This window comes from Nannobrachium achirus (assembly GCF_963921795.1).
Source record: "Nannobrachium achirus genome assembly, chromosome: 13".
In the NCBI taxonomy this organism is placed as follows: domain Eukaryota; kingdom Metazoa; phylum Chordata; class Actinopteri; order Myctophiformes; family Myctophidae; genus Nannobrachium; species Nannobrachium achirus.
Genome location: NC_137833.1, coordinates 16,733,862 through 16,748,861, shown reverse-complemented (window position 1 = coordinate 16,748,861; position 15,000 = coordinate 16,733,862). Strand labels below are relative to the sequence as shown.

Sequence of the window (15,000 nt, the reverse complement as noted above, 5' to 3'; positions counted from 1 at the left end):
CGTCGCCGACGGCTGTTTGCTTAATGATTTGGACCGCAACAGCGATTACGCCATAGCAGCCGTAGTCCCGCCTCACATTGCGGTAGTAGAAACGGGCTCCTTAAATTCCCCAATGTCTCGACAAGGTGCCCGCCACACATGCCGTTGTTACGACGTAGTTGAGCCAGTGTGTGTGTGTAAGCTATACCAGACCAGACAGAAAAGCCGCTGTTCGTAGTTAAAGTAACGTGTGCTCTCTCTCCAAGGTTACGAGGTCGGCTGTGCAAGCCGCAGATTACGTTGCTCCTTATAAAAAGGAGCCCGGGGATGTTGGATTCTGTCATTAGCAGCTAGGCCCCCATGCATGAGCCGATTAAGCAGGCCGAGGGTCCCTGGGGCCAGCAGGCTCTCTGTTTCCACAACACAAGGACCCTTTTATACCCTGACATGACATGCATTCATACAAACAAACACACACAGACACTCTATGTGCACACAGTGTGTACCATGACATGCATTCGTGAAAACACACACACACACACTACACAAACACAGCGTACACTAGGCACAACAAACACAGCGTACACTTTTTTTACTTAAGTAAAAGTATCAATATCGCAATGTAAAAGTCTGGTGATCAAACAATTACTTTGAGTAAAAGTACAAAAGTATTGGCATCAAAATATTCTTAAGTAAAAGTACTCATTACGCAGACGCATGTCCCATTTCACAGAAGATAGCAGATCTACAAACTCACAATGCCTCGCATCGTGGAGCATTGTGAGCTTTTAGATTGTCTATTTTCAAATAGCCAAAGTTGAAATAGGGCTGAATCAAAATTAGCTGTCAAAATGATGAACACTGGAGCCAACCCGTGTTCAAAGAGTCCTTCATGTCTTTGTGGCAAAAGATACAGAAATGTTGAAGACGGCACACATATTATGCAAATGTCTGATGTGTGGGAGAATACAGACACAGACACAGATACGTACTATCAACAATACCATCATCAAAACAACCATACAGCCCAGAAAGATGTTGTCGTCGTCAGGCCAAAACCTTGTATCTCCTTATTTCAACTTTTTTATGTTGTTTCATAAAGAATGCCCTACCCTATTTTAAAAAGAGATTGCATTATACTATCAGAACCGTCACAGCTTGTCCGTAGACGTCCGTCCAGACGGGTAACGCCTGACACTGTGGTTCCCCTGACACATCACTGTGACATCACAGGTGACATCACAGTGATGTCAGATACTCAGAGCAGGGATCTCCATATATGGGCTTAAACAGGTGACATCACAGTGATGTCAGATACTCAGAGAAGGGATCTCCATATATGGGCATAAAAGGGATTCTGTTAGGGATCTCTATTTATGGGCATAAAAGGGATTGTATGCCAGATGATGCCCTGTTAGGAGAACCACACTAACAGAATCCATATATGGCCAAGACAGTTGGCGCGAAGGTCGCTTTTCGCCCTTAGGCGTCTTAGCAAAATTGCACAAAATCTCAAGATTTACAATTTTAATTTTTTTCATGTTTTCACCTGGGGTGTCTCACCTTAATGACACCCTTTGGCATCTTACTGATTTTCTGAAAAGTAAGATGAGTAAAGTAAGTAAGATTTGGACATATAAGGTTTCCACCCGACAGTGACGATACATACTGTATGAGATACTGCAAAATTATCCACACATGCCACAGCAGCACGAGTCTCATGGATCCTGTACATCCTCCCGGCTATTAGTTCAGCCTGCGTGCTCCGTATGTCATGCACACACACACACACACACACACACACACACATGTGACAGGTATCTTACGTAATATAATAGATGTTTATTTGTACTGTATGTTGTTATCACAGTCCTGTACGGAAACCGGAACAGTGGGCCCCTGGGAACACTGGGCAGTGGGCACCATTCTATAGGCCTATATACCGGTATTTATTTCCCATTTATTTTACAAATGAGGGGCAAATACATATTCATATTTGTGTATACATTTAAGGCCCAATATTACAAATTGATGCAAAACTTGTGATATCCGGTCATTGAAGGGCGAATCATGTACGTATACTTAATTACAACATTTTGCAAAAACAGCCAGTTTGTGCAAAGGTGCCCACAATGTTTTGGTGTCCACTGGAGCTGTATCCATCAAAACACATTAAAAACATATCACCAATGTTCCTTGCATATGTTGCAGCATCGTCACACACAGACAGAGGTTCTACTTTCAACCTAGTGCCCAATTTTGTATTTTTTTACTTTTCAAAAGCATCTCAGCCGATCTACAAGCTCGACTACTTGTTGCCAGTGGCGTAAAGTAACATTTACTCAAGTACTGTACTCAAGTAGTAGTTTCAGGTATTTTTTACTTTACTGGATTGTAGCGATGTGACACGTTGTGATGCAGTTGTGACGCAGTTGTGAGCTGAGTACTCTTTGTACTTTTAGTATGTTTTGATGCCAATAACTTTTGTACTTTTACTCAAGTAAGTGTTGAATACCAGTCTTTTACTTACAACATAACACAGTATTTCTTCATTGTGGAATTGATGCTTACTTAAGTAAAACATTTCAGTACTTCTTCTAGCACTTTTCACCGTGGTAAAATGAAGTAGGGCTTAAGTGGTTCATTGTCTCCACCAGCCGAAGGCTGAGGGAGAGTATGTTTTCCCCTCCGTCCGTCCGTGCGTCCGTGCGTCCGTCCGTGCGTCCGTGCGTGCGTCCTCGCAGTTTGTGAACAGCTAATCTCAGTCACCGTTGGCCCGATCGCTGCCAAACTGACCACACACACTCCCTGGATGCCAATCTAGAACCTCTGCCCCACATTCTTCAAATCAGCCTCATGGTGGCGCTATAACAGGCCGATTTGTGTGGCCTGGTTGTTACCAGCTAATCTCCGGCGCCGTTGGCCCGATCGCTGCCAAACTGAGCACACACACTCCCTGGATGCTAATTCAGAACCTCTGCCCCACATTTTTTAAATCAGCCTCATGGTGGCGCTATAACAGGCCGATTTGTGTGGCCTGGTGGAGACCTGTGCTCGTTTCACAGTGTGTTCAGCAGTGCAATACTAGCAGGCACCCATGATTTGCCAGCCCAAATGATTGGTAGGGACAGCACCCTGGCCTGTACCTTCTGCCTGATGGTAATAGCGCATTATGCACTGAATCAGTGGTTCTCAAAGCAGGAGGGGGGAGGGAGGGGGGTTCCAGAGTGTACCCAGTAAAATTAATATAATTTAGTAATATAATAAAATACAGCATCACATTCATTTCAACAACATTAACCATATTCGTGTTGTAGGGTGACAAAACTTTGTTCACTTCTGGTGGCCCCTAGCACAAAGTCATCATATGGGGGTCATCATTTCAACACGGGGTCCATGACCCCTAGGGGTTCCTCAGAGTTACTACAGGGGGTCCTCCAAATCTTTGTGTGATAGAAACTTTTTTCTCCTTTTTTTATATTAACCACTTGAACCCTACTAGTGTCCTTATTCTGAGAACTTTTGCCAAACATAGCCGATCTACAAGCTCACAACGCCTCACGCTGCGAGGCGTTGTGAGCTTGTAGATCGGCTATTTTCTGCAAAGAGGTTCGGTGTGGTGAAAAAGAGCAGACTAAGTACAGAGTGCAAGGTCAAGTTTATTCAGTAATGACGGTTCAAGTGGTTAAATAGTTCAAGTGGTTTTCATCTGAAAACATGAATTGACATGAATCCAAAATACACTGCTGATTGTGCTGTCAAACAATTAAACTATATGGAATCTATGAAAAGGTTGTGGGGGTCCCTGCTTCATCTCTCTCTCAACCAAGGGGTCCTTGGCCTGAAAACGTTGAAGACCCCCTGCAGGTTTTGTTCCTTCAAGTCTACACCCTCAGATCCTCCTCCTTCTTTCGGGCGAATTCCCATCCGTTTCCGCCACAGTGGATCATCTGTTCTATCTATCTTCTGTTTTCCATGTCTTCCTCGGTCACTCCGGCCACCTGCATGTCCTCTCTCACCGCACAACAAATCCATTCCACTAAAACAAATCAGTCGGCCGAGTTGTTTATTTGACCTTGCCGAATAGGATTGGTTTCTGTCGAGTTCTTGCGCATAACATGTGTATGTGCTGGAAACAAGAGGTTACAAAGGTTGTAGCTCTAATGTTTTTTTTAGTGCTAAAAATGACAACAGGTTTACATATTGTAAGTATAGACACACAGAATCTGTGACCGTCCGTCAGCCAGCTTGGATTGCCGTTTGTTCGCAGCCTGAGTAGTGAGAGAGAGAGAGAGAGGGGGGAGAGAGCGGGGACGTGCAGAGAATGTTAGAGAGGCAGGGGCTGAAATTTCTAAAGGGGCCTTTTGGTGAAAATATAACAAATAGCAGACCTCCAAGCGACGCATTGTGAGCTTGGAGGTCAGCTATTTTTAATACTTGATACGACACTAAACTAAGCATAAAAAAGGCAATACTGGAGACGTGGCGTAACAGCATGGATTTCTACATATTGAGGGCAATTATTTCACCCTAAGATGCTGTATTCATGTTCAGGAGGGTTTAGACATAGCAATTCTCTTGAATGCTGCCTTCAGGTATGGCATGGAAAGAGGGCATTTGCATTTCTTTCACCATAGTAAAAACGACAATCAAGGTCTGGAGAGGGCACTTTTTACAGACGGATAAAAGGGCAGGGGCTCAAGCCCCCTTTGATGTCTATGTGTGCACGTGCCTAGAGAGAGAGAGAGAGAGAGAGAGGGAGAGAGAGAGAGAGAGAGAGAGAGAGAGAGAACAGAGAGAAGAGAAAGGGGTCAGAGATTAGAGCGGAGGAGCTAACCACAGCGGAATGGAGAGAACACATCTGTCAGGCTGGAGAGATCATGGCAGGCCAGGAACACTAAGGAGCTTACAGCGTTAATCACAATAGGCCACTATGGTTCTAGTGCAGTGGGGCATTACATAAAGCGCCCCCCCATTATCCACCATCAGAGCTCCACTGCACACCGGACAGTCTGGCCTGAGCCTGCCTGGCTGCATGGCGCTAGGGTGTAACGATATAGTAACTGAATCGAAAAAAATCTATTTTAATTTGCAATGATCTATTGTACTATATCGATATGCAAAAGCATGTATCGTACCGTTTTGGCTTTGTATCGCATCGGTATCATTTTACAATGCAGATAATCGGTATCGAATCGTTTTGCAGTGCAAATAATTGATTGTATGGAAACTAAGTATTTGTGCCTTTTATTTTGCAATTTTATGAAGGAAAATTAAAAAGATGGGTTTAATTACTTTTCCATTCCATATAGCTACTCTTAGTCTATCGATAAATGTGTGTAATCTCTGTGTTCATGTCAAGGTGCGAGTTTGTCCATATGTGTTGAAATATAATGTCTATGTATTTGCGAGAGAATCACAGTGTTTACTCCATAATAATAGATTTTTCCCTTAAAAACATACACTATTGACACGTTTCCCACAGATTACATTTCTTTGCTGAATAGTTACTATATCGATTTTAAATCATTGGATTGAATCGTATCGCCATGAATGCGACCCCCCCCCCCCTTCCTTTACTTCACGTCCCTTTTGTCCCACCACTCAGTCACGCCGAGGCCGAGGCCCGCCGCCGGGCAGCTAGGGCCACTCTCCAGCTGTCTCTGTATTTACACTTCATTAGCAGTGGTGCAAAAAGTACTTAAGTAAACGTATTAATACCGCAATGTGGAAAATACTCTGTTCAATCGTCAAACTGTACTTAAAATGACCAAAAGTAGAAAGTGCACTCATAGTCATTATGCAGAATTATTCAAAGTTTTTGAATGTATAAAATGTACTGGTATTTGAAAGATCGGCTATTTTCTAATGGACGAAATGTAGGCCTACAGGACTGAAGTGATTATACTGTATGTTTTGTGATAATAATAAAAATAGACCAAGTAACTAAAGTTTTCAAATAATTGTAGTGGAGTAAAAGTATAATATTTGCCTCCGAGATGTACAGTAGTAGGAGCAGAAGTAAAAGTACTGAAAATGGGAAATACTCCAGTAAAGTAAAAATACCTCAAAGTACGGTACTTGAGTAACGGTATTTAGTTGCTTTACACCACTGCCCCAGTTATGTGTAGCCTAGTAAACGACCAACTTATGGTTTCCGGAAGAGGGCGGGTACGAGGCTAAGTTATGTGGGGAAAGCATTCAAAATCCATGCATGACCAACCTCTGAACATGCATGGCTACCGGTATGTCCGTTGGAAAGCAAAGCCATGTTTTCCCACACTCGCCGAAACAGACACACAGTTAAACTAATCTGTCCTTATAGTTCATTTGACTCTGATAATGCACCAGTGGAACCAGAGGGACCATTAGAGGTCTCTAACGTCGAAAGCGTACAGATGGAACCAAATGGACCCGTAAGAATGAAATGGGGATTTTCATAGCGTGCACGTTTCTCATCCGTCAGCAGCAATACTGTATGTTCTCTGGCACAATCTCTCTCTCTCTCTCTCTCTCTCTCTCTCTCTCTCTCTCTCTCTCTCTCCTAATCCTCCCAAGACGCACGTGAGTGGAATGGGTGCACGGATTCAGAGCAACGGAGACAAAGAGAACTGCAGAGGGAGAGAGATGGCACACACACACACACACACACACACACACACACACACACACACACACACACACACACACACACACACACACACACACACACACACACACACACACACACACACACACACCATCATCATCATCACTGTTATCTCACTCGAAGTGACACACTTTTTAGCTCCCACCGCTCCGCTCACCTCATCTCACCTCATTTCATCTCATCTGGGCTCAGAGCGGACACCTGCAGTCTGCCTGCCTGCCGCTGTGTGTGTGTGTGTGCGTGTGTGCGCGCGTGTGTTTGCGTGTGTGCGAGCGTGTGTGCGCGTTTGTCCTTCAGGAAACTCTGCACTGTCCTTCAACTGAGTCTACTTGGGTCGTCCTCACACTAACCCCACACATCAGTACTCTCTCTGTCTCTGTCTGCCTGCCTGTCTGCCTGTCTGTCTGTCTGTCTGTCTGTCTGTCTGTCTGTCTGTCTGTCTGTCTGTCTGTCTGTCTGTCTGTCTGTCTGTCTGTCTGTCTCTCCCCCCCGCTGTCAGCACCCTGCCTCGCTGACGTTCTAAGCGCTACGGGAGACGAGCTCAACCCCTCCAAACGTTCAGCCTAGCAGAGTGCACACAGGGGTCACATGCACCTCTCTGTATTATTGATTACCTAACATGATGTCCTGACCTATGAATCAAACTGATTAAGAGCCAGCACCTAATTAACACGGATACCTGTCTCGTGGTAAAACACCTATGGTGTGTGTGCGCGCGTACGTAAATCAGTTTCTATTCCTGTACCTTTGATTCTAGCTTAGAGGAAGCCTTTATGACCAAAGTCATTCAATACAAGCTGCTCCTACGAACCATCACAGAGCTAGGATATAGGTGCAATCTATTTGTGTTCATCTTTGGCATGGCCTTGGACATTTACATAGGTTGTTTGTAAGAGGCTTCCAACAACTTGGGATGCCAAAAAAAGCAACTAAACGGCTTGCTTGTTCTGTGCAATCTCCCCAAATATGGCGAAGGCGTTGTTACATGTACCCTTGAATGGTGTGTGGGTATTGGATATTTGTCCAGGATTTGCTGACTGTACGTTATTTACAGCACCTTGTAATATTTGTGTCCTTGTAATGTATCTCTTATTTGGCCATAAATAAATGATTGAAATGTGTGTGTGTGTCCATCTAGTTGGAGGAGGGGGAGAAGCTGTCTCAGAGTGTGGTGTCCATGGGAGAGCAGGCTGGAGAGTTCCTGCCCAGGGCCTACCTGGCTCTGGGTCTCTGCTGCAGTCTGCAGGCCTCTGACGGTCAGTCCAATACACTATCCATCCGTGATGTAACCAAATGGACCCGTAAGGGACAGAACACCCTGCTGAGAGGGTATGACGTACTGTAAGCAAATGGTTACATTGGTTACATCTGTACCCTCTCAGGGTGTCATATGTCCCAGTCCTGGGGTGACTAAGGGTGCGTTTGGAAATGCGCACCGGGTGTGTGGTCAGTGTGGTGAGTGCAGTGGGCGGTGTCGTCGTAGAGTACACTCAGTGTGGCTTATTTACGAACCACCAGTTAAGGGGCAGCTGTGCTCTTTTTCAGTCGGAACCCTGAAGGAAAACCTTCTGAAAATCAGCAGTTGCTAACGTAACGTTGCTATTGAAAGATAATTTAATTCATGACATTGGCTTCCTGCTGTTAATTTACACGTTGATGTGTGTTTAAACCCCAAAAGGACCTATCAAGCTGCAAATGGTGCATTTTGCGATCATTTCCTCCATTGTTCAACGCTGAGAAGCGCTCGAGACATGGCCATGAAAGCCACCCTAAGACACAACATGAAATGTTCCCCTCTTCCCCATGCCCGAAACAGCCACCAAGACAGTTATATTCCAATAAAGATATTGTTATCATATCATATTGTTTTATAGTTTTATCATATTATGAAAAAAACAATAAAACAATATGACCTAATAGTAATCATCATAAACTGAATAATCAACTTGTGAATTACAAAAAAACGTTGGTGCCGATCCCGAAGATATTCGGGAGATATACAGTATAATATGTTATATTATCCTATATAGTCCTTACAGTACTGTCGGGGAAGTCAGACTGTATGTGAAGCCAGACTCGCGCATGACTTTCCATTGGGCGATTACGTCATCACGCAGCGAAAATCCTCCATATAGTCCTATTCATTGTGCTACAAAGAAGTTCCTTTATCTCAAAAAAAGGTTTTGATCACCCAAAACCGCATTTTTTCACAGAAGAATAGCAAGATAAACACTCGTTGGACTCAGCCGCCATTACTCCATGGTGAGTCACATGACTTGTGTCATGTGACCGGACCAGTGTAAAGTGGCACGAAACACGCACGTTTTGACTCCTATGGAAGGAATTCCTGGCAACTTATTGTCGGGATCACTACAAATAAATGCAATACGATCGGTCACTGGCTCTTAAAAGAAGACGATAGATTGTGTGTTTTGTGTGTTTTTTGTCCTCAGCCACTCTGAAAGCTGACCGAGATGAGTTCAACAAGAGAGCCCTGACAGCTCTGAACAAGTATGAACACCTATCATACCCTCACTGGTGGAATATATACTCACAGTAGAAATGCCACTATGTAGAAATATTCTGTTACAATTAGTGTTGTACTTTTGTACTTACAGTATATTTCCAAAGTACAGCAGCATGCAATAAACTCTTGGTTCTGGTTCACTAAGCACTAAGAGTTGAGGCATTACATTGTGTATAACACGGTTCTATTGTGAAAATAGCAGATCTACATGGTCAGAATGCCTCGTGTTGCGAGGCGTTGTGAGCATGTAGATCGGCTGTTGAATGATTGACAATTTCTGCCTCTAGTATTTGACAATTTGGCCAATGTTTAATTTGTTATTTTAGAGGTATGTGTGAGATTAAAAAAGTCCTTTAAAAAGTCCTTTAGTCACTTTAGAAATGTGCAGATACCCTCTATACACTTAAACATTATGTTGATTTGTTCACTGTTGGCACTGTAGAAATACTCTGTTTGCAAGTGTTATACTTTTGTATACTAGTATATTTCCAAGGTACAGCAGCATTATGCAATACACTCTTGCATGGCTCAGTCATAAGTCATAAAAGTCTGTCAAAGATAAGAACATCCATAATACATACAATATCTAAAGTAAAAAGTTACTTTATCTAACTAAAAAGTTAGATTTGTGTGCAATCCCTACACTGAATTAACACTATGTGATTGTATTGTCAGAAGCCTATAATATCTACTTCGCGTTGCCCCTCTCTTCCATAGGGCCCACACTTTGGACCCCCAGGATTCACAGATCGCTATGTACCTATCTCTCCAGCTGGCCCTGGTACGCCAGGTATGGTCCTCTGTCACACTCTCTGAGTCTTCAATTTTGGATCCTTCCCCCTCTTCCCTATGGAGACACAAAGAGCCTGCTTTGTTCCCTATGGAGACACAAAGAGCCTGCTTTGTTCCCTATGGAGACACAAAGAGTCTTCTCAAATTATTTGCTTAAAATAATTTTAAATATCCATGAATTCAAGTCTCCATAGGGTGATCGAGTAATCGATCGAGAAAAAGTAATTCGGGGTGTGAACTATCCCATTAACCTTAAACTCATGAACTATACCTAAACCTAACCTCAAAACCACGTCCATCCGTGGCAAAGCCCTCGGAAAATAGGGAGACTCATGACTAGTGATGGGCAATCCCGTTCAATTCAGTGAACGAATCATTTTTGTTCACGTTCACGTTAATGATCCGTTCAAAAGATTCGTTCACGTTCACCGTTCATATCGCGATCGTCCCATGAAAAACACTATCGCGGAAGCGATTACAGCCCGCCCTCCTGTCCTGTGTGCAGGGGGCTATTATGGTGATTGGGCGGGGGTGTGAACGAAAGTGTGAACGACACATTTCAGGGATTTGAACGAATGTTCACGAGTCTTGCTAATGATTCGATTCTTATGAACCAATCACTCATGAACGACACATCACTACTTATGATGTGCGCAACAAAGTCCTCTGCGTAAAGCGATCAAACTGTAACATCGGTTAACATTGTGTGCCCTCTGTGAATCCACTTTCTTCCCCTCAGGTGTCCTCGGCCATGGAGCCCCTGCAGGTGGCGCTGTCCCTGCGCGGGGACGACTGTCACTCCCTGCACCTGCTGGCCCTGCTGCTGAGCGCCCAGAAACACCACCGTCACGCCCTGGACACCGTCACCCTGGCCCTGAGCCAACACCCCGACAACTTCAAGTAGGTCAACCTGGCCCTGAGCCAACCAGCAGCACCCACACAACTTATGGAGCAGTGGTTCTCAACCTTTTCAGGCCGCGACCCCCAAAATAATCATATGTTAACTGGGGACCCCCCCACCCTTACGAACACTAAGAGCTGAGGCATTACATTTTGTTTAACACGGTTCTATTGTGAAAATTGCAGATCTACGCCAGATCAAGGCCTCGCGTTGCGAGCATGTAGATCGTCTAGAATTTCTGCCTCTAATATTTGATAATTTGGCCAATATTTAATTTGTCATTTTAGAGGTATCAAAAAGTCCTCAAATTGTCACTTTAGAAATGTGCAGATATAGCCTACCCTCTATACACTTAAACTTTATGTTGGTTTGTTCACTGTTGAGTGAGAAAACAATGTGGCACATTAAGTCAATCATCTGGGGACCCCCAAAATAATTTGGGGACCCACTCGACCCACAGGTTGAGAACCACTGACTTAGAGCACTGGTTCCCAAAGAGGATTCCAGGGACTCTCTAGGTTCCTTTCGGGGGGGTCTAAATTGACCCATACAAGTCTGTAACTCTGACATACAACGTTGTGCACTGTCAGAGTTACGGTACTGTAAGATCTTGAAAAGTTAAAGTTAAGATGACTTAAGAGCTCAAACACACACACACGCTCAACCACAAAATACGCAGCGTAGCGGGGTCACTTGTGTACATTGCAGTGTGATCCTGCAGCATGCGTGTGCGTACGTGTACGTGCGTTTGTGTGTGTGTGTGGGTGAGTGTGGTGCAATGAGGCCCATTCTCAGTCAGAGACCTCTCTGTGGGGATAGAGTGTCTGAGCTCTACTGTGTGGGGGGGCCAACCACACGCACGCACGCACGCACGCACGCACGCACGCACACACACACACACACACACACACACACACACACGCACACACAGATACACACACACCCTGACTCACGTATACACTCTAAGCCTTATTTAGACGTGCCAGACTTGACTGCATTGCGGTACCTATACGCCACACACACACACCCTTTACCCTTTACCACTGCAGCTACAGTGTGACCCACGTCTGAATATCTGCTCACGTAGGCCTACTCTCACTCTGTCTGGGTGAGAACACACACACACACACACACACACACACACACGCACACAGATCCTCCATCCCATTTTGTATCCTTTTATATCTTTATACTTTTTGTGTAAAACGCTTTGGATTTTACTATGCACACACTTTTGAAAAATGTTGCTATGTATTTGTTGTAGGAAAAATAAGATATTTACCTGCGACCATATATACCCCATATGGGTCCCTGAACCACCGTTTGGGAAACACTGCACTACTTGACCCAGGTCTTGTACAGTATACCAGTGGTTCCCAAACTTTCTTTTATTTATTTTTTATGGAATTTCTTAGATGTATTTGTTTTAAAATGTATAAAATTGTTATTTAAAAAAATATATAAAATATCTTTTCTATATCTTTTGAAATAAATATATATTTTTAATGTAGGAAAAGACAAGGAGATGACCCATAAAGATTGGTCTGTGACCCACAAATGGGCCCCGTCCCAGTGTTTGGGAAACAGTGCTGTATACTGTATGAGTATACAGTCCAGTTTACCTTCCATCTTGCTGCATGCTCCACATTGTTGCGTTGATTTTGACAACCAACGCAGAAGTAGCACACCTGTGCTGTAGTACAGGGACGTCACAAGGGGGGGGAAAAGTGGGACTGAGTCACTAGGGCCCAAGGTGGATGGGCCTTAATTATTTTATACTTTAACTATTGAAAAATAGCAGATATACAAGCTCACAGCGCGGCACAGAGTGCCGCGCTGTGAGCTTGTAGATTGTAGAAAAGTCGTGAAAATGTGTGCAAATCTTTGAATATATGTATTATTTTAAGCGAACTCAAATTTTGCTTCTGGGGGGTCCCTGGAAGTAAATATTTTGAGATGGGGGTCCGTGGCCAAATACATATCATTTTGGGGTTCCTTCACATGAAAAGGTTTCAGCACCGCTGACATAGAAACATAGTTTTCTTCAAAAAACCTTCAAATACTTGCACACATTTTCACGATTTTTCAAAAATAGCAGATCTACAAGCTTGCAGCGCGGCACCGATTGTCGCGCTGTGAGCTTGTATATCTGCTATTTTTCAATAGTTAAAGCACTAAATAACGCAGTGAATCCTTGTACCCAGGGCCCAGAATTTGGTGCGACACCCCTGCTGTAGTATCCTGGTTGAATGGATGTGTGTTGCATCACCTTCCCTTTTTCCGTTTTTCCAATGTTTTTTTTTCTCTTTTTTTCTCCTCTCTTATCCCCCTCCTCCTCCTCCTCCTCCCTTTTCTGCTGGTAAAAGCACTTCCCGGTCCAACCATTGGGGGTCACTGTTGGTCTCCACGGTCCCAAAGAAAGCAGAGGCGGATGGGGATACAGTGAGTGCTCAAAGAGGCAGAGAAGAAAATGTAGGAAAACAAGAAAATTGATCGGGGAAGGGAGGGGGAGGGCGGGAGGGATAGAGGGAGAGAGGGATGGGGGAGGGAGAGAGAGAGTGAATGAGAGAGAGAAGGAGGGAGAGAGGGAGAGAGGGATGGGGGAGGCAGAGAGAGTGAGAGGGATGGGGGAGGGAGAGAGGGAGTGAATGAGAGAGAGATGGAGGGAGAGAGGGAGAGGGATGGGGGAGGCAGAGAGAGTGAGAGGGATGGGGGAGGGAGAGAGAGGGGGAGGGATGGGGGAGGGAGAGAGGGATGGGGGAGGGAGAGAGGGATGGGGGAGGGAGAGAGAGTGAATGAGAGAGAGAAGGATGGAGAGAGGGAGAGAGGGATGGGGGAGGGAGAGAGGGAGGAAGAGGCAAAAGGGAAAGCACTGATGTGAAGACAGAGATAGAAGAGAACAGTATAATATCATCGTTGTCGAGTGGAAACCTTGTATGTCCAAAAACCTTACTTTTTTTGTTATTATTTTAAAAACGATTTACAACAGTGAAAATAACCGATCTACAAGCACACAACGCCTCGCGTGCGACACTTTTGTACGATGAAGCAGGGCTTTGATTTACCAAAAAAAAAACATACACATGTGAAACTTGGAGATACAAGGTTTCTGCAGGACAGTGACGGTATTTAGATGAGGTTACCATGCACCATTGAAAACTACAATCTGCTCTGCTCACACGCATACGCATGCACACGGCCACACGCACGCACGCACGCACACGCACACACACGCACACACACACACACACACACACACACACACACACACACACACACACACACACACACACACACACACACACACACATACGTACACACACACACACGATTCACCCAAATATACACACACCCATTCCGTGGAGATGCTTTGCCTTCTTTGACCCATTTAAGATCGCTTTCCTGGGCTCAGCCAATCACATCCCTCTCTCTGTGCCAGGAATCCCCATCGCCACGGCAACCATGAGGTCATATAGGTAGAGCATTGTTGTTATAGAGAGACAAACAGTACAGTAGAGACATACAGTAGAGTCTTACAATACAGTAGAAACAGTAAAGACATACTGTACAGTGAGATGGACACACTGACAGAGGAAAAGAGCGGGAATTTTCAGTTTATCAGATCACTGTACGGTATAATATTTCACTGTATATCATTTGGTTGGGATTCATTCATTCATTCATTTGTGTGTGTGTGTGCGTGCGTGCGTGTGAGTACGCTCCCGCACATGGGCAAACATCAAAGCTTATATTGCGCACTAATGCAAGGCATCCCCATTACGGTTGTGTGTGTGTGTGCCTGCCTGCCTGCGTGTGCACAGGTACGTGGGCTTCGAGGGCGCGTGCTGTGCCTGTGATAATCTTCCACATGCATGTTTGTGCATATCTCTGTGGCAGTGTGCTGCGCATGCATGCATGCATGCATGTGTGTGATTCCTGTTAGCAATGGCCCCGGCACCGCAGCAAACTGTCAACTCACTGTAGCATACTCCCAATCCTCTTCCACTGTTCCCCCGCATCTTTACCCTACCATACTCCCAATCCTCTTCCACTGTTCTCCTCCATCTTTACCCTACCATACTCCCAATCCTCTTCCACTGTTCTCCTCCATTTTTACCCTACCATACTCCCAATCCTCTTCCACTGTTCTCC

The 15,000-nt window shown here is 44.7% G+C and overlaps 1 protein-coding gene across 1 annotated transcript in view; it reads left to right on the top strand.

Annotated features, from left to right (window-relative positions):
• The window catches only part of ttc7a (tetratricopeptide repeat domain 7A), a 122,147-nt gene that overhangs the window by 51,178 nt on the left and 55,969 nt on the right, over positions 1–15,000 (top strand). The window contains exons 13-16 of the mRNA XM_080740176.1: positions 7,767–7,884; positions 9,082–9,139; positions 9,873–9,945; positions 10,687–10,847. Of these exons, the coding sequence (XP_080596302.1) occupies positions 7,767–7,884; positions 9,082–9,139; positions 9,873–9,945; positions 10,687–10,847 (410 nt within the window). The remainder of the gene's footprint in view (positions 1–7,766; positions 7,885–9,081; positions 9,140–9,872; positions 9,946–10,686; positions 10,848–15,000) is intronic.